Source organism: Augochlora pura, chromosome 1 (assembly GCF_028453695.1).
Source record: "Augochlora pura isolate Apur16 chromosome 1, APUR_v2.2.1, whole genome shotgun sequence".
Taxonomy (NCBI): Eukaryota; Metazoa; Arthropoda; class Insecta; order Hymenoptera; family Halictidae; genus Augochlora; species Augochlora pura.
Genome location: NC_135772.1, coordinates 9,824,735 through 9,852,362, shown reverse-complemented (window position 1 = coordinate 9,852,362; position 27,628 = coordinate 9,824,735). Strand labels below are relative to the sequence as shown.

Below are 27,628 nucleotides of genomic sequence, written 5' to 3'. Positions count from 1 at the left end.
TACGCTATGAGTGACTCCAAGTGGCTGTATTTATATAAATATGGAGGCTTATTTCTTAGCCGTTTATGGCATCGGTTTCAGACGTCCCAGAGCTCTTTCAAAGTACGTTTCGTTGGTGACAAAGTCTCTTTTAAAATATTTTCTGCACCCTTCAATATGGAGAGCCAAAAGAAGCATCTGCGGCATGTTATGCTTCATTGCTTTAAAAAAGACAATAGTGCAAAGGACACTGCAGACGAGATTTGCACCGTTTACGGTAGTGGTACTACGACTATTAGGACCATCTGCAATTGGTTTAAAAAATTTTGAGCTGGCAATTTCGAGTTGAAAGATGAAGACAGCAGCGGCTGCCCAGCAACGACGGATACGGACATTATCAAGACTGTGCTCACTGAAAATCCGCGATATAGTGTGCGTGAGATAGTGGATGCCACTAATATTCTCAAGACAACGGTACATAATCATTTAATCAAGATGGGATATGCGAATCGATATGAAGTTTGGGTTCCACACCTATTGACGGAGACCGGCCTTATGAACCGCGTCTCTACGTGCGATTTGCTTCTTTAGCGACATGAAAGGGATCCTTTCTTAAAGAGGCTTGTCACTGGAGACGAGACTTGGATTTTATACCAAATTCTGCATCGAAAACGCATTTGGTCTAAGGAAAATGGATCTTCAACTGTTGCGAAGCCTGGACTTCATCCGAGAAGGTTCTTTTGAGCATTTGGTGGGACTGGAAAGGTGTAGTGTACTACGAGCTCCTTCCTCAAGGCGATACGATCAATGCTGACAAATATTGCAATCAACTGGATCAATTAATAAGCCGCCATAGCAGAAAAACGGCCAGAATTCGCGAACCGACGAGGCGACGTTTTCCATCACGACGACGCAAGACCCCATGTTGCGTTGGCCATAATGCAAAAATTATTACAGTTTGAGTGGGACGTTCTACCTCATCCTCCTAGCTACCCAGACCTTGCTCCATCCGATTATCACTTGTTCCTCTCCTTAAAAAATTCTCTCCGTGGTAAAGCTTTCAAATCCGTAAGCGAAATAAAAACGCACCTAGATGAATATTTTGGAAATAAGCTTCAACAGTTTTGGAAAGAGGGCATAATGAGGCTTCCTGAGAGATGGAAGAAGGTTATAGTACAAAACGGTTCATATATAATATAATAAATCCACCTTAAATAACAAATATCGTGTATTTATTTCGCATCAAAAAAAGAGAAGAAACTTATGTGACACCCTAATATTTTATATATACATTCAGTAATTTCTTGTAGTATTACATTACGTGATTTTGTTATGTAAGTCCATTAAGCTACTAAAAGTTTCAAGTGGCAAATTTGGACCGTCCTATGTCATGGTCGTTTGTCGAGGTTTCTATTTCTCGTTATCTATGCCATAGGTAACGTATAAATATAAACTTTTAATATCATTAACTTCCCCAAAAATCTGTTGTCTAATTATGATGCAGTTTTTATTGCAACGGTATGTAGAAACAGTTTTCGATTGAATTGTTTGAATTTATGGCTGGATGGCTCCAAATATATAATTAATGCATTCCTGAATTACTTTTGAACAATAGGCAAATGTAGGACGTCCATAATTATATTTGTCATTGTTTACAATGTTCTCTATAAATTAACTGAACACACAATATTGCCTGTGACTATTCGATTTACGGTGTTTGCACATATCAGCCCGCTTTTGAACTGTAACTGTAAATATTCCACGTTATTATTGGCGCAAATGATGCTTTATTAATATAATTATCACTCTGTTTGTCGTTAATAGCTTCAATTAGATATGCATTTTAAATATCTTTGCTTCCACTAAAATCCGCGGTAACGAACTACATATTAAGATGGGAATTATGCCTTTTGTCAAAGATGCAGTTCACGTAGAAGTATGCATAAAATACAAGCCATAAAATATTAGGAAAATGTAGAAAAATTTCTAAGCGAAGCATTTTATTGTTTTTCAACTTTTTAAAGTTGTTGCGTCCAAATATTGGAACATATTGTTTATGTGTTTGAAAAAACCTGAAAAGCTCGAGGGTCGACGAGGAATAGCTTCTTAAATTAAGAAAGTGTTTTAAAAATTTACTAGGCTTACACAAATCAGTAGCCATTTCACCGAGAACAATATATTCATTCTTATTAAAGCTAAAACTGACTGGCCTTCGTTGCTTTATGACAGTGACAATTGATTGTGTTCGTTCAATTGACAAATAACGAATCATTTTTCTTCATTATTCACAAAAGACGAATGACTATATCTATTCGAAAAGAATTTATTCGATCAATGGATAATAGCTTAGCCAATAAAAAGGTAATATAAGGTAATAGCAACCTGTCCAGAATAAACATATTGAATTACTTATCCATTCGAATAATTACGTAGATTAAACGTTACTTCAGTAATGTCTAACTTTGATGGTATTGTTGGATAAAGGCATTTACTCGATTGTTTACTGTGAAATCGTTTTATAGTTTGACTAACTATAAAGGACAATATTTAAAGCCGGTCATTTTGATCGGTTGGATAAAATTTAGTGAATGAAACTTACGAGAAGAAACCATTGGCTGTGAATCGTAGACATCCAGAAGCCATGAAACAACGCGTCAAAGTCATCCGAACGATTCCAATCGGCACTCTGCGTTCGTCCGTTTAATATCTGCAGACTAGAGCAAAGTGGAGTCGCCGAGCGCAGTGGTGTCGTGAAGAAAATACGTTTTATGTAACAATTTACCCGCAACAAAGTCTCCGTATTCCCCCGGCGAGTGTCCAATTTCTTGCAAGCAAAACGACGGATCATCTCGCGGTGGATAGACGACGACGTCTGAGACATCTACATGAATGGAGGGAGGGGACGCGGCCGAACAAGAATCGTTGGAAGCAGAGAACAGAAGAAGAAGAAGAAGAAGAAGAAGAGGAAGAAGAAGACGACGACGAAAGAGCAAGTAGAACCGGGGAAACAACGGGAAACAGGAGACCGCCTAACATGGTGCAGGAGACGATTCCGAAGCATGCGATTGTTGCGCATCATGATCACGGCAGCTGACAGTCGATCCTGCGATCTTAATCTGGTCAACATACTCGCAAGTAGGGAAAGAACTGTCGGGGCCCGGGGGTTGGCGGAGCCGCGGGAACGGCGGCGCAAGGCGGGGAGAAGGAAAAAATCGGTAGCTGGTCGATTGAGAGGACGGGAATCCGTCTGTCGGTTTATACGGCTGAGAAGACCGGATCAAGAAGCCTTGAATAATTCATCGAGAAAGCGAGACTCGCTGCCTCAGCTTCGACGCAACCACTGACGTTCCATGGCTGTTTGCACTGTTAGTTGATTCGCTTTCTACACTGCCTCTCCTCGCCTCGGCTATTTCTGACACCCTGCATCACCCTGGCTGACGTCCACCACCATACGCTGCCTACAACTTTTCTTGCCGAAGTGAAAAGGACGACGATTTTTCACCCAGCCAACGTTCGCCACGATCCCGCAGAAGGTTCGCTTTGTAAAAAGCCGAATTCTTTCTCGCTAATGCAACGGCTAAATACTACGGTACAGCTGACTCCGGCGGCAGCACTTGTTTCTTCTGATGTTAGCAGTATTATGGAAGATTCGAAGACAGCTACGGCTTTCGTCTCGTATTTATATCAAGAATTATTGTCTGATTGATTAACTGCAGAACCTAAATTGGGCTCGTCTGAGCCAAAAATGAGAATTCCGGTTTTCTTGTTATTGAACCGTGACTTAACACGAAACTATATCATATTCCAAAGTGTATAGAAAGTATCGATAATTTTTGCAGCAGGAAATATAATTTTGTAATTTATTTCTTATTAATAATCTTTTCTATTTTTAGAAAAAAATTCAACTATATTATATATAGTAAAATTGTCGTGGAAGTCTAAAACATAATTGAAATAACATACTGCAACAATTAACTACATTGTATTTATTCTTTGGAATTATTTCTCTGAATATGCGATATTGGCCCATTTCCACCCAAATTTACATCACATGTACACATTTTGTATAAGGGTTAATATGACTGCGGATTCAAGCTAACTGAAGTTCAACAAGTAAAAAGACAAATTTATTTCATCTGATGCAACGAGCGAATACTGTATCATAACCACCAGAGACACAAGAAAAGGTTTCTTCTTGTGTTTTTATGAGGCAAATCACTTGGTCACTGAGAAACATTCGAGGGATCTTTTGGGAATTTATTTTCAAGTAATAATTTGTGTCGAATCTAAGAGACATACTACTGTGTGTAGATGACTCGTCTGGCAAAAAGTTGAATTCCTTTCGCCTAATGCAACAGTTAAGTACTATACTGCAGCCGGGTGCAGGTGGGGCGTACGTTTCTTCGGAGATTTGTGTGAAGCGAGCCGATTTCACGATGCCCAATGTATTCGGCGATGGAGAATGATTGGTTAAAGTTTTTTCTGAACATTTTGTGAAATGTATAATATCTGTTAAATTTAAGTATTGCGATACGTTATGCCCATTGTGCGTTTTTTAAACTGAACATTGCAACCTGTGCAGACAGTTTCCTTAAGGGTTCATATCCTTTTTTATTAAGTATATTTCTTCAATTGTTAAATATTCTGCTACCTATAAATTATTCTAAAAGAGCATTGAATCGTTCATGTTGTTAACTTGCGTATCAGTATTTTATTTTTTGTAACTCGTCCATCAATATTAATTCATTATACTACTGTGATCGAGATTGCTATTGAATTGCTTTTATTAGTAAAATTGCTATTGCTGGGATGAAATCACATCCTATTTTCCGTACACAAAAATACAGCTTTATTTTGAAAACTGAAATGATAGTTCTGTGATATTTCAGTGGGTGAGAATTACAGTGGCATAATTCATCATTTCTTTGTTGTGAGAAACACCAGTGCTATTGTCTTCTTACGTATTGTTCACTAATCAGTGAAGAAGTTTATCTTACAATAAACGCCGATAAAAGATAACGAAAAAAATTCATTCATCTTGAAACGTCAACGAATGTGCATGGAAAGTGACAAAATGTAGAAAATAATTTTTTATTTGGACAGTTTACTCGAAAATCCACCCTTACAACATAGGCGAAAATTTTCGAAAATCTGACTTCAGCTACTATGATTCTGACTTATTTATACTAAACAAATGCTCGAGTAATCGTTAACAAAATTCTGAGACATCTCCCCCGTCCGCCCTCGTATTAAGAAGCCCCCTCGCCAACAAACCAGACTTCGTTAGGTTTCATTCCGTAGCAGTTGACGCATCTCTAATTAACCAGCGCAATTGAGGATTAACATTGTTCAACGAAGAAATACGTCTTCGCGTGGAACGTATTTGCAGTCGGACGAAATGAGTTTTCAAAGAGACTCTGGAGAATTTCTTTGCAACGACGAGAAAACCGCCCCAACTGTTTCGCGGCACCGGTTTAGCGTCTGCACCCGGACCATGGGTGGGGGAGATGGTTCAGGTAAAGAGAGGCGAGCGTCTTTTGAGGTTCTTTCCGCCGCCTAATTGTATCGGGTGTCTTAATCAGCGTGCAAGCTTCTAAAGTCAAAGGTCCTGAAAAGAAGAACGAGGATGAGGGACCGCCTCTCCGTACTCTGCATCTCAAAGGCCGGAATTTAAAGGCCGCGTTAAGCCTCCGACATTACACCCGATGCATTTACCCTGCCCGAGCATGAATTTAGATAGTGACTTAGGCCCGCGTGTGCTCCTCGCGACGGGACTGAGCCGCGGAAGCTGCTTTTTGCACGTTTCCTCTTCATTTATTCACAGAATTTTCACGGAAAAATTTGTGCCCAAGCTCGCTTCCTATCGAAAAGTGATATAACGATTTTACCGATTTATCAAAGTACACGGGTATTTTAGAATTACATTCCAACGATACTCAGCAATTTTTCGTATTATTTTGTTCGACATTGTTCGCATTATTTCGAATTTATCTAAAATATTTAAATTCTTTTTAGGCGGAAATATTAGTGGAATTAGAATTAGTTATTATTCGTAACAAATTATTTCGTTTATTTATTCGAGTGATTCGTCATTTGTTATTCGAAGGAATTATTACAGAAATTTCGTCAGAATTGATTAATGCTTTTATGAACTACGAATAATTGAAAATACCGAAAATCACAGTTCCTCGTAGTTGACCATGAATTCTGGAGACTTATACATTTTTTAATATATAATTTTGTTAATACATAAGTCACCGAGATTTACAAGAACATTATAGATACTGATGGAAAGTTGATAAACGTCATTTGTAATTTCCTTCATTATTTCTACCCAGCTCAAAACTCGACATTTTCGCACGAAAAAAGATATATGATGCTGATACAAAATCGCTAACATTTTAAGGTTATGTTGTTGCCGGACGTCCAACCATATGATATAATGTTTTACAGCAGACAATTTCAACCATAACATACTAGTGGCGCTATTTTTTGTGAAACGGTGGAAACTTATTTATACTCCTAATACCTTGATAACCAGATCGTCTCGTGGAATAAGCATCAAATTACGCTGGGCATTCTAATGAGAATGATATTTTCACGTATTAATAACAAACGATAGGACAGAATTCATTTATAGTTCTCGTCTAATGAATATGAATTTAAGCCGACGGGTTGGATCAGATACAGGAAGGGTCTTTGATAGACAACCGGCCGCCACGTGCTGCCTCGGTACTAAAAACCAATATAATCCGTGTCGAATGCAATGTCACAATGCTATCTATATTTGATCGTAATAATACGAGGCTCGTTCGCGTACCGCAGACGACGAGGAGCGATAAAAATACTTCATACGTTTAATAACTCCTTTCGAAACGATACATCGTAATCTATCCGTTTCATCTTGTTCATTAACATCGACGAATAGAGCCGAAGTCAGCTCTTCGGACGCACCTCATTGGTTTCTATATCCAATTCGACCGAGAACGGTAACCTTTATTACGATCGTGTAATTGATACAGTTTCAAAACATCCGGAGCGCCCCTGTGCACGTTAGATTTAAAAAATCCGCCCATAATTGAGGCACTATGCGCGATATTATTGCATTCGGGTGCGCGCGTAAACGTTTATTCGACTACATAACATACAGGGTGTATGTTACACCCTGTATACAGGGTGTTTCTAAATTGTACATCCTCCGGGAAATGGGGGGTTCCTGAGGCCATTTCAACTAACCTTTTCCTTTGCCGAAATCCAATCCGCGGCTTTCTTAACGAGTTATTAATTAATAAAGTTGGCTGCGCGCGGACGATTTTTCGTGCTGCTGCGCATGCGGGCCAGCAGGCTGAAGCCCATCTCGCTCCCGGCGCGCGACGGAAGGAGAGAGGGCTGCGCTCCGAGTTTGAGCTGCGTTCAAGTAACAAACAAGGATTTTAGAAATGTCCTATTAATTTCAAAAATGTTACAAATATCCATAAACATTCGTTTTAAATTTTTGCCGATATGAAGAAGATATGGTCATTCATATAAGTGTTGCTGCTAATAGGAAGATGTATCTTTAACATCAAGAAATTTGTCTTAAACAGAACCAAGCAATATTCTGAATCAATTCCTTATAATATTCTCGTCAAAATAATTTAAACTCTGAACAGAAATTATAGTAATCACGATTTCTCTGCAACTTTCAATTTTGTATAAAATTAAATGCGATCGATATTAGCAGATACTAAAGAAGAGAGAATTTGCATGAACCATGGATTGGCAATTAAGTGATTGCGGTTTTTGTTAATAGATGGTCTTAGCACATTCTTTTGTTTTATCAACGTGTTCAAAGTAATTAAATTATATTGTGTTATTACTGTCTGGACTTTAATCTTCAATTTCGTAAGAAAATTGTATCGATTAGTTATTTAGTTTCGATTTTATCACTGTCTGAAAATGGAAGGACAAGAAGCGCATTTTAGACATATTTTATTATATTACTTCCAAAAAGGCAGGATTAAAGCATCTGATCTGTATTGTTTTCTTGCTGTTTGAACTTTCACCTTTAATTTAGTATGAAAATTGCACCGATTAATTATTTAGTTTCGTTTTTATTACAGTTTGAAGATGGAATGGTAAGGCGCGCGTTTCAGACATATTTTATTACATTATTTCCAAAAAAGCAAGCATCGCAAGCACGATTTTTATGTGATATACAGTATATTAACCCTTTGCACTCGATTGGTGACTCTGAGGCACCACTTAAATTATTCCGTCACCTTCTAAAATAATGTTTATAGCAAGAAAGTTTAATTTTAGAAAAATTGTTGAACATGAAACTGTTGGTATGAATAACAAGAGTTAATTTGGTATATATAAAATACACTTGGTCGCTTAAAATGGAAATACTGTACAGCAGAAAAATTATTTCAGATTTACAATTAAAATGGCTTCGAGTGCAAAAGGTTAAAGTGAAGCCTTGAAGGAAAGGCAGCGTCAAAGTTGATTTGTCTAATCGAATAAACTTATATTTTTAAGCAAAATAATTGTATTTTCCTTCTTATTTTAAATCCGGAATTACCTAGTTGCCGACCCAATATTACTTACTATATTTGTATATAATATGTATTGTATTGATGATGACGATGACTGATGATCGTTGTTATGTGGGTGATTCTAGTGGGGCCTGTGTTCGGGGGCCGATGCGGCGCGGAGGCGCTCGGGCTGGGGTTAGGGTTGTCGCTGGGCCCAGCCTACAGATTCGCTCTGCCCCCGGGACTCGCTGCCAAGACCACCCGCTGCCTTGTATTCGACCAAGGTAGGCCTACCAGCCATCTTCTTTAACGCTGCATACCATCCCTGATAGAAAAACACATATTAACCATTTGCTACGTTGGGCATCAACTAAACTCTCACTCCTTTGCTTCTTTCCACGTTTCCAGAATTTCCGCTTGGCTTCTAAAATGTCAAGCGCTTAACAACTAAAACACTTCGATGTCATTTAAAACTTACCAAACTTGCTACTTAAAAATTTTTATAATGTCGGAGGTTTGCTAGATGAGTGCGTTAGAGTCGTAGCGACGCAAGTGATATTTCTTTCATTGCTAGAAACAAGGAGTGCTGTTGTTTACTAACACGTGTATTGTTTACTGACCAAAGTTACTGTTAAGATAATTTCGTTGGTTTCCAATAACTTTACAAATCATTTCATTCATCTTTTTAACATTTTGGCATGTATACAGGGCATTCCAAAAATGTTTAATAACTCAGAAATGGAAGATAGCCGAGATCATTTCAAGAAGCTTTTTCCTATACAACAATTTTTCAGTTAGACATTTTTGGGACACCCTGTAGGTTACATTTCAGGTCAAAAGTCAAGTATTTTCTTGTCAACTGTTTTTTTTTTATATATTAACCCTTTGGCTACTGTGGGCGCATATACGCTCTCAACACAGTTTAGCTTTCTCACACGGTGTAAATTTTTAATATTTATAGGAGCTATTCGGTCCATAATACAAAGAAATAAATAATATTGTTTTAATATAGTGAAATACAGTTTTTTGGTTATTGAAATTGAATTCCTACCCGTGTGGTACGACCGGTTCGTGTCAAAGTCCGCCGTAGCCAAAGGGTTAAGAAAAAGAAAATAATGTACCGGAGTTTAATTATCTGTATAGCGAAGCTTTAATAAGAAAATACTTAATCACTATACGACCTTTTTTACGGTTTTCTCTGGGGTTAAATTTAATGAAAATGGATTTATTAGCACATTTTTTAATTGTTCAGATAAAAATCGTTCCAAGTGTGCTGTGTAATAATAGTCCCGGGTAGGTACAGATGAAAAGGTAAAAATTCAAAGGATTGGCTAAGTTTGGAAGATTTTAATGATGGAGGCGGAGTTAATGGTGACATAGAGATTATTTTGGTTTTAATAACGGGGATATCATTTGTCAATGGGATACATTTTGGCAACCTTTGAATTAGTAGTCTGACTCGAACAAATCATCTTGCCACAGTTTTCGACCTCCGAGGAGGAAATTTCCAAATTAAATTAGCTACCTCAGTACCAAGAAATAAATTGTGCTGCAAAATGAGTGTTCACTTTCTAATAAGGATGAAAAACATATGGAGATATAAAGTTAACACATTCCGTGCCACGTGTATCACTGGTGGTACACGCTTAAATAGCTATTCAATTAAAAAAATATTTTATGACAAGTTAGAATCCAAGAAATAATTCCACCGAAAGAATAGATCCATGATAGATCTATGATCTACTTCATAGTTCTATTGAAAATAATTGATAAATAAACGTAATACTGCTGTGAACAAAAAGTAAGGTGAATTTGTTTATAAAATGTAAATTCTATATTTATTCTTGCAAATGAATTTCATCCCCTTGAAAGTAATCCCCGTCCGATAAAACGCACTTTTGCCAACGCTTTTTCCAGTCCTCGAAACAGTTGGAATAGTCTTTTTCCGGTATAGCCTTCAAGACCTTCTTCGATTCGGTTTTTATCTCCTGAATCGTGTCAAAACGGTGTCCCCGCATTGGCTTTTTGAGTTTGCTGAATAGCCAGAAGTCGCACGGAGCCAAATCAGGCGAACACGGTGGTTGCGGAACGATATGAGTCGAGTTTTTGGCTAAAAAGTCGCGAAGAACCAGTGCAGTATGACATGGTGCATTATCGTGATGAAGGAACCAGGAGTTGTTCGCCCATAATTCCGGCCGTTTCAGATGAATAACTTCATGCAAACGACGCATAACGCTCAAATAATATTCTTAATTGTCTCTAATTGTCAATCGACGATTTTCAAGCACCAAATCTTTGATTTTTTGGACGTGGCTCTGGTCGGTAGAGACGTTGTTGGTCGTCCAGAGCGCGATTCGTCTTCAACTCGTTCTCCGCCCGCTTTCAACTCATTTTTCCACTTATAAACGTATTTTTTGTGACATAGTTTAATCACCAAAGGCCTTCCGCAACATTTTCAACGTGTCCGCACAAGAATATTCGTTCCGCAAACAAAATTTGATGCAAGTTCTTTGCTCAACAAAATCACCCATTGTAAAAATCGAAAAATTCACTGTTGGTTGTTTACAAATACACCTACAACTCGGAGATAATTAAACCTGTTGACAAACAGACGCTTGGAAAATGTTATAGACAGTCCTACCAACTTAGGAAAAAAAAATAAAAAAAGAATAAATAAAGAATTCACATTTTATAAACAAATTCGCCTTGCTTTTTGTTCACAGTGTTATATTGATTTGTAAAGCTTCAATTGACCAGAATGAAAAATCGACTAGACACAGCTCGGCACGGAACGTGTTAAATGAGTGCTACGACTGGCTCGGTCTCACATTAACGACCAAGCGGATAAATAACAACGGATAATCGTGTAATAAACGATCGATCGCAGGATCACATCATCGAACCGATATATTGAGACAAGAATATCGATTGCTCTGTTAATTTCCGCAATTCCCAGGGCTTAGAGTGGTCCATCGATCCCCGAAATCCAGCTATAAGATCGACTTGCGCGTTTGCACAGACTAAGCCAACGAGCTATGCTCATCTTCGTGTCTACAAATGTAACAAGACCGATTGCAAACAAGCTTGCACTTCCGTCAGATATCTCTAGCTCGGTTTGCGACGGTAATGCGCTCCAACGATCGCGCTCGCGTTGCCAAACCCTCCCACTATTAACACGTCTGCTGCTGACCCGGCTCACCCAAAACTACTGCAGTTTGGAAACTGTCTCTTTTAAAAAACAAAGATCGACACGTTACGTTTAATCACTTTTTGTATCCTATTACATTGTAAAAATCATAGAACACAATTTTTCGGATTTGGCTACACCGTGTTGTCCATTTACTACTTATGATATCTCATTTCGTACGCTCGACAAAGTGTAGAGTACTCTTAGGTATAAAGAGAATTTGATTAATTGAAACTTAGATTCTCTGTATTTCTAACACCGTTTGCACATGGAGAGGAGAGTTTGCTGAAACTTGTTTTAATACGTCGGAGTACAAATATGCGTTCAATTCATTAAATTGTTCAAATAAATTATACGAACAATTGAATATTTCAGTTTCAATTGTTCATAGGAAAATGAAATATTTAACTTGCTTCTTAAAGTCGTCCAAAGACGTCGAATGGTAATTTCTTTTGATAAAATGCTCCTCCAAGCGTAACATATTGTACATATATGTATAGTATAATATCATTCGATTGTAAAAATTATAGTATAATCTCATTTTGGTATTGGATTCTAATTGCAAAATCTATCACATTGTAAATGTAAAAATCAAATGCCGCGCGCGCGGCATTTTTTTGTTCGAGAAGTTAAATAATGCATTCGCTAGTTTCGCGTGAAGATGCGACCGGACCGAGCCGCGGGAATGGAATTTCAAAGGCAAGGAACAATGACTCGTTTCGCGGTTTCTCGTTCTCCTAGATCATCGTTGCCGCTGAAGCGACAAGGATATTCTCGCAACGGCGGTATTATTTTTCATAAGCGAGGCGTAAACGGTCGTTCCGTGTGATTGCATGGATCCACCGGGATGAACGCGTTCCCGGTTTTACTTTAGTTGAAACGGAGAGGGTAATTCCAACGATCCTCAAAACACCTTTTCTTCATCGTGCCCGCGCGGGAACGCGTACGCGTTCAAACCGCTCGCTTTGAATTATAGATTACGCGGTCGATTCGTTTTTCTGACGCTGCCGCTTTGTTAACATAAATGCAATGTAAATTATAAAACAAGCCGCAAGCAGCTTTTCTAGTATCACGGAATTAGACTGCGGATTTTGTGCATTCATGGCAATAATGAGTCGATGAAACGGTGGCCTGAAAAGATTTTCGAATAATTTCAGAATATTTTCACGTTATTTTCGATGTATTGAAATTATTAAAATATATTTTCCTGTAATATGTTTTATTTATGTTAATTTCCGTTTCTTGCTATTTGTTATAGTTACTGTTATAATTAGACCGCGGATCGTTATGCAAAACGAAGATTCTTTAGCCAGATTGCAGCAAAACAAGCTTGGAGTAAAAAAAAACATTTATGTTCATTGTTAACATTTTTATTTAGTGGAAAACAATTCAATGTAGCGAATTTCTTATTTTGTATTTCATCTACGGACTTTTGTTGTAAATGCATAGATGCATAGATATAATTCTTAATTTGTTCAGCGTTCTTCATCAGGTTTCGAAAAATTGCAGAGATACGTGCTGAATATTAACACTGGTGATTCGCAGAGCAGAGGGCGATTTTGTAATAACGACTACAGCTCCGCGGAGAGAATTAAAGCGATACGTTACCGATACGCCGCGACCATAACCGCTCCCGGGGTCTCTCGGCTGCAAAGAAAACTGCAAGCAGCCGGGACTCTCGGCTCGCTTGAATTCGTTTACTTTCTATTACTACGTTTTCATCGAGGGATAAGATCATTATGCCAGCCCCCCCCACCCCCCGTCTCCGGCCCCGTACCCAATGTAACGTCTTGCATCGCCACCTTTTCGTCCAACATCCTGCATCCCCTACCAGCTATCCCTTGCTCTCCACCCCCGCGCGCTCATCCCGTTTGCTTCTCGCCTCTTCGCGCGACAGTAATTTTACTTAATTAAATTCCGTTCTTTCTGCCTTTGCTGGCACGACCCCTCCGGCCATCCCCGTCCTTCCATCGCCCGGCGTTGGTTCGTCACTGATTTTTCTCGGCCTGTCTTCTCCTCCCGTCGCCGGCTTCAAACGATTTTTCCACAATTTCGTGCGCGCCAAGCTGGCCGAAAAAGCCTCGACAACACCGACGCCCGCAAAACTTTTGGTCTCCTCGGCAGTCGCTCCTCGGCGAATCGACACCGTTTACCAGACTCTAATTAATCGCTTCACGCCCGTCGATCCGACGCGTTTTAAGGCTTTTCTAAACATATTCATCCCCCTCTCACTTATCGCTAGTATCGCTTCGCTTCTTTCTGTTTGGTTACGCGCTTTTTCGGCCGCGTGCTACTTGATTGCGGACCGCTGCCACTTTCAACCGTTTCGATTGTTAATGATATTATTGGGTTAGCAACTAAGTCATTCCGGATTTAAAATAAGAAGGACAATTCAATTATTTTGCTTAAAAATATAAGTTTATTCGATTAGACAAATCAATTTTGACGCTGCCTTTCCTTCAAGGCTTCACTTTAACCTTTTGCACTCGAAGCCATTTTAACTGTAAATCTGAAATAATTTTTCTGCTGTACAGTATTTCCATTTTAAGCGACCAAGTATATTTTATATCTACCAAATTAACTCTTGTTACTCATACCAACAGTTTCATGTTCAACAATTTTTCTAAAATTAAACTTTCTTGCTATAAACATTATTTTATAAGGTGACGGAATAATTTAAGTGGTGCCTCAGAGTCACCAATCGAGTGCAAAGAGTTAATATACTGTATATAACATAAAAATCGCTTGCTTTTTTATTATTATTGTTATTATTAATTCTTATCTCCATATTATTATTGTTATTATTAATATAATTATTAATGACTAATAACTTACGGTTATTTTTGTAAGCCATGATTAATTTATTCTGATTAATGTTCAATCATAACTTTAATTATTCTACAACTTTGTACATGACACCTATCAGATGTTCTATTATGAAGTTCTATTATGATTATTTTCCCTGTGAATGTCAGTGACTGCTAATCGACGATTTCAACCACCAGGTAGCACACATCCTGGTGAAACGAATAGAGGGAATTACGAGACCTCTGAAAAATTTGCCGTTTTTTATTGGTTACTTCACCCAACTAATTGTAGCTCCACTCGAGTGCAAAGGGTTAAACACATAACCTGACATTTCATATGCGCCAATTTAAATAATTAAATCACCGATCCACGCACATGTCTTAATGTCGCAAATATCGTAGTATTCCTCGGAAGATTAAATCGCAAGATCTGAAGTTTGAATCCAAGAGAATGACCCCGGAGAAGAAGATAAAGGAGACGAGGAGCAAGAACGGAATTACGAAAGATAAGGTGGGCAGCCATTCGGATGAGGAATGATTTACATTGAAGATCTAGCAATCGCGTACAGCGCAAGATGTCAGCGAGGCTGTAAACGAGGGAAAAATGTCTCTATAGTGGTTTTCGTTGGATAATGTTTGCGGGTACTCGTTAAGCGTCGTAAGAATCAAGGGCCAAGAAGAGGAAGGGTAGCTTCGGCGAGGACTCGGGGGGGGGCTTTTTATTACTACTTCATCTGCAATTAACATTTATGGACGGCGACTGTCGGCTGGAAAAACTAATTAAATATTCCACGGCACGCCGAATAGGGTTGCTCCTTTACTTACGACCTTGACTGCCAAGAATAAGGAGCGTAAAGACGAAATAAAGAGATAAGAAGTGAAAATGATAGTTAAACGCGGCTTCTTTGATTAAATAACGCATAAATTCATTGTCCTTCTCATCGTTTCTCTTTCGGTACGGCGAGAGATTTTTTTTGTTGGTTAAAAATACTGGCTGCGAGAGAACGCGCGCGCGCGCGCGCGCCTTCTGTTTAATTAAAATTTTATTTCTTTCAAACGCGCATTGACGGTGCGCGCGTCATCGATGATGCCCGCCTTTAACCGCCGATATTTATCTCGCTATAAAAAGTCGCCGCGGATAAACACGCGGTTGAATTAATCAAAATGCTTCAACGACAATATTTTACCGACCGTTCATTCTGTATTATTTTCTATTTCTATATTATCTCTTTCAATTTTACGTTAATACTCGGATACTGTTCCGGGAATAATAAATATCGCTGGACGATAGATAAAACTACCATTTATCAGGGTGGAATCATCGTGATGCATTCGCGATAATAAATTTTTTCGACTTGACCGACCAGCGTGAATAGTTTGATTTATTTTTTTTTATCGCGCTCCGATTCGTTTTAATCGTTAGGGCTCTAAATAAGTATTAACACGAAACATTTGTCATTTTTCAACGGTCATTTTTGTTTCCCGTCGTGTTATACGTCGCCCACGGGATTTTTTATTCCCACATAAATTTACATAATCACGCGGGGGATGATCGTTCCCGATCAATCCGAAGTTATCTGCCAAAGACAATTTCGTCTGCGTCGATTTTCCCGCGTGGGCAGCGTTATTATTCTGTATTTTTTCCTTTTTACGAGGCGATGCATTATCGAGATATATAGCTATCTTTTTTTTTTTTGTTACCCACCCGCCAGCGACGTTCGATTGCGGATTAATTTTTTTAATTCCGCGGTAAATCAGAATTACTTCTTCGAGTGCTTTTATTCGACGAAATAACAGTACGCGGATTTCGATTCTACAACGTTCGGTAATTACGTTGCGTCGAACGCTGCTGGAACTGTATCCTGTAAAAATAATCGCGTAGCTGATTAGCATTAATCTTTCGAAAAATAAGATTTTCTTTTTTGCCGTCACATCTACAAAAAATTTTATCCGCGTGTTTCACAAAATCGTGGTAGACATCAATTTTGCACACGTCTTTCGATACCAATCTTTGTCTACGATAATTACTAAGAGAACAAAAGAAAGTTTTTACATCACTTAAAATTGATTTTATTTTCTAAGATTTCTCTTGCAACAACAACAAAAAAGAAAAACTAGATTTTATACTTTAAAGGGCAGCTGAACATGTATATTTTGGTCTCGATATACAGATTTTATTTTATCTTATTTTCGTACGGACAAAGTCTATTTGTTTTCCATTATTTAAAAAGAGAGTTCAGACATATTTTATCTTTTCGATAATGATTTAACCAAAATTTTTTGGAGAACGGTGCGATTAAATTTCAAGAGTGAAAAAGAGTGAAAATCATAATAATCTATACAAATATTGGTAGCTTTAGAAAAATTGGAAGACTGTCGAGAAGCGGCTGCGAATTTGCCGGCATTATTTTAATTGCTCTAGCGTTTCGCAAAACGTGCCGTACGAGTTTGACGAGAAATTGAATGCGTGTAAAACAACAAACGCAGGAACAATTTAACGCGTAAAATTACAACAGTAATTCACTTTTCAACGGCACGAAGAATCGGTAAAGGGCACGGAACGAATAAAATTTCCGGCGGGAAGTAGATCACAAGGATGCACGAAAGCGCAGGAGGGGAAGCAGAGTAGCAAAGTACTCGTAACGCGGAGCGAATATTAGGACGGCTATAGTAATTTATTATACAGTATTGCCGCGTAAAAACCGTCGTTGGGGTTGCAAGCGGTGAATTTTTCGACGCGAGAAGATCGTCGATTAAACTGCGCTCTGCGGTCCCTTTTCGCGACGATAGGCCGGCGGAAATGATTTTGAAAGGTGGCTGCTGCGCCCGGCCGACACCAGGGCCGAGGAATATATAAATTTTAACGGCTACTATGCTGGGCCTTAATATCCCTGTGGCCAGTTTTGGTCCAGCGTTACTGCTTTTCCTAGTACAGCAGCCTTTCTGCCGTACTGCTCGTAATCGCGTTGCGCCAAAGTACCGGCTTTTTGCAGCATCTCATCAAATCGCGCGCCGTGTTCTCACGCGACTTTTAGTAGCGCGCCTCCTATGTTTTCGAATTTCGGGTTGACCTACAGTGGGTCAAAAAAAATGTATTCGTACACCTAGTCTTTTTGCAATAACTTTATACAAGCAAATAATAATTTGACAACAACTATTTCAATTAGTAATCTACTATGTACGAAGATAATGGACAAGTGAAAAATTTCTAATAAGGTATAACAAGAAAGTAACGCAAGAAATACAAGAATTTGAGAACCAAAAAAGTATTCGTACACTTTCAGTTATAATTGAAAGTTTATGATTATTGCGGTACTCTATTGCAATTAATATTTTGTCTGCATTCCTTTAGCTTCAATAATGATCACTATTCTATATTTATATCACTATTCAATAATGAATCACTATTCTAAAATTACTCTTTGAAGGTCCGATTTCTTAGATATTTTTCTTTTTCTGACTTCTATATCCAACAGGTGACATAAATTCTCTATTGGATTAATATCCGGGGACTGTGGTGTTTAGGGGCACTTAAACTTGTTTAGGTTAATTTTCGTTTCCATGTATTGAGAACTCTATGAAGCTTTGTAATTCATAATGTTAACAATCTCGTTTAACTCTGTGATTGGATACAGCGTTGTAAAGTCAAAAATATAAAATGACGATTACAGTTAATTATTCTAATTAGTCGGTACAGGATATCACAATGGAAACTCTTGGTAGAGTTTTATGCTTTTAAGCATTTATACGTGTCAATGTTTGATGTTTATAAACGCTAGATGTAGATCTTTTTAGATCTGAAAGTTTAGACTGTCATCTTTCGTCAAGAATAATAAAAAAATTTCTAAAGAAAAATATAAATGGATGGAGAATAAATACGCACGTTAATATTTATCAACTACTGAATTTCAACATTTCATACAGTCTTGAAATGGCTTCCATGGAATAAAACGAATATCATACAAAAATTATGATCGAGCCTTTGTATAATATTGTTGAAGAAAATTGTAGATTGGTGTAGTATATAGCATGCGCATAGATGCGACATTTTCCAGGCGTGTCACGAACACGTTAGATTGTATTCCAGAGGGAATATATCGCGCAAAAGTCAAATTAAATACAATCCTGTTTCACTTTCCGTTGGTAAATGCGCTTTATGTTCCGCGTACCTAAATATACCCGTGGAGACTTAGGGTGTTTCGTCGCTCTGGGGATGAAATACTGGAGGGAAGTGGCCGAAGGAAAGACGGGACGAAGGCGGTTGCTCGATATTTTAATAAAGAAGATTGCAGGACGTCACACACTTACTTAGTCACTAGAAACGATTACGATAAATTAACAGGTCCCGTTTTATTCCCCACTGTCTGAGTAGAAAATACTCATCTCCGCTCTTCTCAATGTACTTTCCCGATTTTAATTACCGATTTTAATTAGTTTCGCTCGACGATGCCCCGGTTCGTCGCTAGTTCGCGCCGAGTCCTTGCAATATAGAGTCCTGATTATATATATATATATATAAAAGCATCAAGTTTAAAAAATAGAAGAATACGTGTCCTTCTATTTTTTAAACTTGATGCTTTAAGCTACCAGCAGAATTTTTGTTTAAAAAAAAATACTACGATATCCAACAAAGACGTGACAATTAATTTATTAATTATGATTTATTAATTATTCGCAAAATTTTGGGCGATTCGAGACACCAAGTTTGCCAACAAAGTTGCATGGATGCATATAGCAACGTCACATGTTGTTCAGCTTAGACTTTTACACAGTCAATATGTAAAATGTTAGAAATGCTCATTGTGCGCGAATAAAAATTTGGACAGCAGAAACGAATTGTTATAAAAGCATGTAGTGACGTTTGACAAATTATTATGTTATTATCTATGCGTTTAAGAAAAGTGTCTTGTAATGCAGAATATCGCGTTACCGGGGAACAAAGGTAATTGGAAACTAGCGTATAGCGGACGGAATACCGAAAACTTGCTAGATTAATGCACTGAATGATTAAAAATGCAAGGAACAATGCGTCGAAGGGTGCTCGAATGCCTCGGCCAGCTCGCAAAAACTGTCTGTAACGCGCACGATTAAAAACACGTTGGGTAGCAAAATCTCTGCGGTTCATTTCAATGGTGGGTGAAACGCAACAGAGCAAAAACTGCAGCTAAAATATGCCGGAACGATGCATAATGCATTTTGCGATAAAATATGAATTTATGCACGTGCTGAGTTGCACTGTTTCGATTCGATCGACGATTACAAAGCTCCTCCGACCTCTGTAACGCGTGTAATTTTCACGGAATATTTCAGATTAAATTTTGAAACGCTCGGAAACGCCCGGGCAAATATCACGAGTATAATCCATCGAAAAATACAAAGCGCACTTTTGTTTATTATTCGCCCTCGCGTTTGCAAAAATATGCCGGAACACATTTCTGAAATCTTTCTATAAATATCTCTCCTCCTCCTCCTCCTCCTCCTCCTCATCCCCCTCTCGTTGCCCCTTCATCGAAAATATTACACGCGTATAAAGTGTGACGTTTAACAAACGCTAAGAAACAATTTATTATGCTCCCAGTCCTTGCAAATCATTTAAAAAAAAGAATTGCGTCTATTTCTTATATTTCTGAATACTCTGTAACGTTTGATTTCTTATTCAAAGATCTGCTTCTCAAAAATTTGAAGTTATAACTTTGCTCTGACGTGAATCATCTTGTTAATATTTTTACAGTTTGCGAATTTGAATATATTTAGGAGATTACAATAGATTGGCGTAAAAATTAATTTTCAAGTCTGAGCAAATAATTCTGTTACCTATATGCGAGTGATGCGGTAGTCAAAGTGTCAAAATGTTTTGTTATAAATAACACATGGTTTGTTAATTTAACACTAAGCGTACTAATTACTGGTTCGACAGTGTGTGTTCTATGGTTGTTAAAATTGCGAAGATACTTTCACCGGGAATCATTCGTTAAATTTATTCATACAGAATTAATTTACACGCGATTAGTGTTAAAGGATTTCTTACGCGAATACTCGTACATTTTTAATTTCTTAGAAATTGCAATAAGTAAAAGTATTTGGTGTTTCCACGAAAGTAATTACGTCGAAAACTAACCTATACACGTAATATCTCAATTTTTACAAATGTACAATATACCTGTAAACAACGTTTTCCATTTCATCACTGACGATAGCAACGTTTACATGCGCGTCCTCAGACACAGAAAACTATTTTGGTGTTCGCCTGCTGATTTATTTTGTTCAGTCAAGACTAAACCGCATTGATCGAAAACAGTCTCGTGAAAACATATTTCAATATCCGGTCTACTTTCCTTTTTCAGCAAATACACGTTTCAATATCTATTTCCTGTATAACCTGCATTTTTTCGGCGAGTTTTTTTAACTCGTTATCAGGCGTATCGGCAGCGCGCGTCGCGAATAAAACGCGTCTACCACCGCCGCGGGTAGCTGCATCTCCGCTAGTTAAAGCTACGTAACAATGTGTTTTTTGTTGTCGGCTCTGTATTCTGCGCCGTCTGGCCTATTTAATTTTCGAAAGAAACATCGGCATCGAGCACGCATAGAGAATTTTCGAAATACAAATCCCGGAAAACATGACGGCGATTAGGGAATGGAGATGTCAATTTCGATTTTGCTCGCGTCTACTGCAACACGTTTTCGTAAAAGTCCGCGACCCAGATATTGGGTTGTCCGGAAAGTTTGTGTCGATTTTTTAGGACAATTAAAACGCAGCTCATTTAAATATGAGTATACATTTATTAAATTATATAGGTAGCATTCTGTTCCACAACCTTTCTCCATCTTTCATGCAACTTGAGAATTCCGTCCTTCCAGAACCTCTCAGGTTTTTCGGCAAAAAATTTGTCCAAATGGGTTTATATCTCAACCAAAGAGTTGAAATTTTTTCCATTAAGGGAATTTTGTAATGATCGGAAAAGGTGGAATTCCGAAGGCGCAAGGTCTGGCGAATACAGTGGATAGGGTAAAACATCCCAACCAAACTCCAACAATTTTTACCGAGTTCTCAAAGACGCACGAGGTCGCGCATTGTCCTGATGAAACACGACACCCTTCCGATTCACAATTTCTGGACGTTTTTGTTTAATTGATGTCTTCAATTTATCTAATTGAGAGCAATACTTTGCCGAATCTATTGTTTCATTATTTGGTAAAGGCTTATTCTCGATTTCTGTTCCAATCATATCTTCGTCTGTGGTGGACGGCCTACCTGGGCGTTCTTGATCTTCAAGGTCGAAATTTCCAGCTTTAAACCGAGCAAACCACTTCCGCACAATTCTTTCGGCTACAGCATCCTCGCCATAAACAGCGCATATCTTATTTGCCGCTTGTGTGGCATTTTTGCCCTTTCGGAAAAAGAAAAGCATTAAATGCCTATAATGCACTTTATTTGCCACCATATTCTAAGCCGTACAGAACTGCTAAAAATGAACGAATCGTAACCAAACTTTTTTCCAAATATGGCTGAAGTTATCTCTTTTAGGATATGTACACATGTCATTTGTTTTCAATAATTGTGATATATTCAGTCAGGCCTCTCACGCTACCTACCGAAAATCGGCACGAACTTTCCGAACAACCCAATATTATGTCACGCAATTGAATTCGTACGATATGAAACGGTAAAAGGCATCACGGAGATCGAAGGACGCTGTAACAACAGTTTCAAGCAGACCGAAATGCTGTGATACTGTTAACTCTTCGTTCTCGAAGCTATTTTAACCCTTTGCAGTCGGAGCCATTTCAACTGAAAATCCAAAATATTTGTTCAGACTTATATCAAATGGAAAAACTATAACCTGATACATTTTATTCATTATGGAATTGAATTTTACGACTTGTGCAACAGTGAACAGCTCTTAACAATTTGTTGAATATAATTAAATTTGATAGAAATTATTTTGAAACGCTGCATGATCATTTTTGGCGGCACCTTAGAGTCGCCATTCGACCGCAAAGGGTTAACTGTAAATCTGAAATAATTTTTCTGGCTCATGGTATTTTCATACTGCGCAACAATGTGCACTTTTATGTACGCGACATTGATTCTCGTGGCTCATACAACAGCTTCTCTATTTAATAATCTTTTAAGTTTATAAAGTATAGTATAAAAATTATCTTAGGACCTGATAGGACAACATTACTGGTGTCTCAGAGTCACTGCTCGAGTGCAGAGGCTTAATATTAGAACTACCAAGCCAGTCAAAATAATTTCTTCCTGTGATCCTCTCTTGCATAAATCCTAATAATATAACAATGTTTCGATGAAACATATAACATCATATAACGATGAAATTGCACGTGGTTTAAATAAATCCGATTATGCTTCTCTGCGATATTTTCTTACTGGTTTGTATCGCGATAACAATTATCGAAATAAGCTAAACTCGTGTTAACTCCTGAAGACAGTTTGGTGAATACCCTAAGTAATATTATACTATTACGTTATATTACTATATACTAATTTTAACAAGAAGACTCAAGATGTACAAGTTTGTGAACATTACCTAGGACTGAAGCTCGCGTGGATATATTGTTTAAAAAGAAGAAAGAAACTTATTTTCACACCTTCGTCCTGCAAATGCTGCATGCGATCTTTATTTCGCATAAAGATCCGCAATCTGCTCTATGAACACATGTTTACTAAATATCTAAATGGCAGCAGCCACGCGATGCCACGCTCCCAATCAATCCTGAAAAGTCTCCGCACGCGCACCTGCTGTCAGATCGAACTCGCGCGCTCTCTTCAACGGGGTTGAATTACGTTTCTAACGACGCGTATCATTAAACCCGGTGATCACGCGCCGAGGGATAATACAAACCCGGTAGAATCGTGCTCCCAATAAAGCGCAAACATCCGAGACAATTCTCCGAATTCAGCGGCCGAGATTTGATATTGACATTGCGCAGTATCGTTTAACTACGTTGTTCCGCGATCCGCGTAAAACGCGCGTCATCTTTCACCCCCGTGCTCGCGAAGGGGGGTTTCGGGATCAACGCAGATGGGCCCGCGAAAGGTGGGTGGGGGGGGGGGGGGGGCGACTGTTGCAAACATAGCATAATCACGATACGTTGACTATTTGTCGGCAGCTCGTAAGCAGGGGCAGTGACGGTGTCACGGGGGTGGGACGGGGGTGGTGGGTCATAGTTGTCGGCGATTGGGTGAGAGTATATTTGGTAGTATCCTGACGGTGTGCGAAACATCGTAACAGTGTGGTTGCCCGAGCACAATCCACGTAAGCCCCTCACACACGATAAGCATTCCGATAACAGTCAGCCATCCCTCTCCGCGATTCCCTGACCACCGTGGAACCCCCACGAGGGTAAGCGCTTTAAATTTTCACCGATTTTCTTTAAACTCGCCAGAGGGACCGAGCCCCGGGGACCATCCGCGTCCCGCCTCCTGCCCTTCGCGGACCCGCGCGTGGAAAGGAAAAGGACGGAAAAGTGGATGGATGCAAAACAATCCTGGTTTTCGAGCAGCCGCAAGGCGGCAGGAGATAGCGCTGACGGATAGGGGCTGGCTTTCGAGGGAGGATGGGAGCTGTTTAGAGATTTTCGAAATGATAACGCGGAAGCATGCAACCAGCCAGCACCCTCCTCCCACCCGCCCTCTCTGTCTCTCTTTCTCGCTCTCTTGTTCTCGCTGTGCCTGGTTAAATCTACGCACATACGCGACCCGTAAGCGGCTACTGGGGATTCCCACTGATTTAGTTTCCTCGCCGCGCTTTTCACACCCTGACAGATCCTCTCGAACGATTCTACGCTCGGATTCGTTCTCTTCCCAGGAACCCATTTCATGCGACCGATTTTTTTTCCCCCTCGAATCTGACGCATCTCTTACCTACTTCCGACCCCCGTCGGTGCTCGATAGATGGCTTTATTGCTATACAGGATAGCGAAGCCGGTTACCATGGGATGACCAATTGCTGTGCCTGCGGTTTGTTCTCGGCTATAATTAACTTTATCTTTATCGAATAAGGCAGATTAGATTTTTCGATTCCTTTTATTTTCGTACAAAAAATTCAATATGTCTTATTCAATAAGTATAACGTTATCTTACTTTAACCCTTTCGTTACGGTGGTCCGGTTCACTGGAGCAACTTTACTGAACGGAGCACCGCATCATGAATCGTACAACTTGGGATTCTCTTATATGTACATTTTTTTAAGAGCTGCTTTTACTACCGTTTCGTTGTATAATATGAGAAACATGAAAAAGAGTATATTTTATACATACTTAATTATTTGTATATTTGTAGACTTCGCTACTATTATAAATAAAAATACATAGATAACTACAAATAAATGTACATATATAAATTAATATATGTCGGGTATATTCGACACACGTACATACATGTGGTTATATGGATGCCGCATATGTCCGGCAGTCGTAACGAAAGGGTTAAACTAGGAGACTAGCCGATCTTGACTAAGCATCTATTAATAAGTTTTAGCTTACACTTTGTATAGCTTAATATTGTATTTAATTCGCTGTTTCAATCCATATATGGAGTGATTGATGATTCGTACGGTGATTAAGGTTATTGGCAGACGTGGAAAGTAACTTGACTTGGGACACACGTGTGCTTATTGAACAAAACTATATTTCTCATCTGTAATACTTTCGGTATTGGTTCAAGCCAATCACAAATATTTTTGTCTATACATGACGTTTTAAAACCGTACATCAATTTCTAAACTTGTTTTCACTCGACTGTTGAATGAACGTTCTTTTCATTCGAATTCCTTGCAACAGAAGCTCTCTCGCATGCATCGAAAATGAAACATACTTTCGAATTTCAAAAATATATACGCATTAAAACTGTTCTTTCTTAATATAGTTAAAGATCGTTCTATTTTACTTCTCCTTCATGATTATCCCATAAAATAACATTTTTAACTTGAGATATATATGTATATATATATTTGTTGATAAAAATTTAATTACATAAAAAATTATTGAATAATTTTAAAGTTTTAGTATTTAATTAAGAATAAATTTTAATTTAACTATTGGAAAGGATTAATTTTAATTATATAAAAGTGAAATTAATCTGTACCTTTTGTATCAGGATTAATTTAAATATAAATAAAGATATTACTTATCTCGAAAATGAAAGAGTTAATTTTATATAATTTTTTTTTGTATCATTTCAATTATAAATATAGAATTGGATGTGATAAGTAATTCAGTTTTATTGATATCTAGTTTTTTTTAGAAATGAATTTAATTCATATATTAGATTTATTAAATAATTAGTTTAATAAAATTTTATAAATTAAATTTTCAGAAATGTACGAAATACAAGAAATATAAGTACACACTTTAAGAAATGCAATAACAAAAATATTTGCCACATGTTATCCAGTAAGAACAAATTGAATGCAATAGAGTCTATTGCATGAAATAAATAATAACTGTTTAGAAACGCGTCGTTACAGTCGTAGATGTATCGGTGATTTTCTAAGATTTTCTCGAGGCAGATTTAAAGAATTGAAACGTTGGAATGCGGCCGGGAATGTAATTTAAATACTTTCGAGGGGCAACAAATTCTTGTAGACGACGACTCGTTCGCGCTCGCACACAAATCCTGAGCACGCGCGTGCCCGCACGATAACGCGCGGCTGGGGGATTCGGGCCAATTCAGTTTCCTCGATTCTATTCCTTTTCCCCGCTTAGAGCGCGATTTACAAACGTCCCGTTTATGGCGACACGTGAATCTGTTTAATGCTATCGCGCTGTCAACACTTTCGCCAGAGATTTCGCTGTTCGTTATCGATAATCTACCACGCCGCGACGCTGGCCCGCGGCGCGCCTGGAAAAGAGAATGTTGGATATGAAAGAGACGTTCGAATCGTTTTCTAGTATTTACAACGTTTATCCCGTTCGTTTTACTCGTCACTGACGATCCTTTACACGAACCCTTTGTTGTTGAAATTTCAAACTTATTTATGATAAGTTTGCAATAACTGGGAATAAGTGAAACAATCTTCGTACTATTCATGGTCGATTAATATAGATAAACAATATTTATGATATAATTATTATATTAGGAGTATAAATAAGTTTTCGCCGTTTTTTTATAAAAAATTTATTGTGAAAGAACGGTACGCAATGTTTTATTCGAAGTATTGACCATCGCTAGCCACTACTTTTTCCCATCTTTTTGGCAGCATACAAATACCGTGTTGGAACAATGCTTCATCTTTTGAAGCTATTTACAAATCGATCCAATTTTTTGTATCTTCATATGATGTGAAGTGTTGCTCAGACAGGCCATGCGCCATCGATCGAAACAGGTAGTAATCAGAAGAAGTAATGTCTGGTGAATACGGCGGGTGGCTTAAAACTTCCCAATTAAGTGTTTCCGGGTAGGTTTTGACCGGCGCTGCAACATGTGGACGAGCATTATCATGCAGAAGAATAACTTTGTCGTGTCTGGAGTAGCAGTGGGCACGTTTTTCCTTGAGTACTCGGCTCAATCTCATCAATTGTGTTCGGTGGAGAGCCCCAATAATGGTTTCATTCGGTTTGAGCAATTTATAATACACGACACCAAGCTGATCCCACCAAATACACAACATGAGCTTTTTTCCATGAATGTTCGGCTTGGCTGTCGATGTTGAAGCACGGCCAGGTGGTTCCCATGATTTCTTCTTCTTTGGGTTATCGTACTGGATCCATTTTTCGTCACCAGTGACTATGCGATGCAAACAACCCTTTCGTTTATGCCTGGCAAGCAGCATATCACATGTGAAAAATCGACGTTCAACGTTTCTGGGTTTCAGTTCATATGGAACCCAGTTTTCTTGTTTTTGAATCATTCCCAATGATTTTAAGCGATGTGAAATTGCGAGTTGTGTCACTCCTAATATAAGTGCAAGTGCGCCTTGCGTTTGGCACGTATCTTCATCGAATAATGTTTGCAACTCCGCGTCTTCGTACACTTTCGGCCTTCCGCTACGTTCTTTGTCTTCGACGTCAAATTCACCGTTCTTAAACTTGTGAAACCAATCACGGCAACTTCTCTCACTTAAGGCAGCCTCGCCATATACTTCTACAAGCAATCTGTAGTACTACAAACAATCAC

The 27,628-nt window shown here is 38.5% G+C and overlaps 1 protein-coding gene across 3 annotated transcripts in view; it reads left to right on the top strand.

Moving 5' to 3' along the window:
- The window catches only part of LOC144467529 (uncharacterized), a 153,085-nt gene that overhangs the window by 68,614 nt on the left and 56,843 nt on the right, over positions 1-27,628 (top strand). For all 3 annotated transcript variants that reach the window (XM_078176384.1, XM_078176375.1, XM_078176392.1), the window contains exon 4: positions 8,642-8,779. In XM_078176384.1, the coding sequence (XP_078032510.1) occupies positions 8,642-8,779 (138 nt within the window). The remainder of the gene's footprint in view (positions 1-8,641; positions 8,780-27,628) is intronic.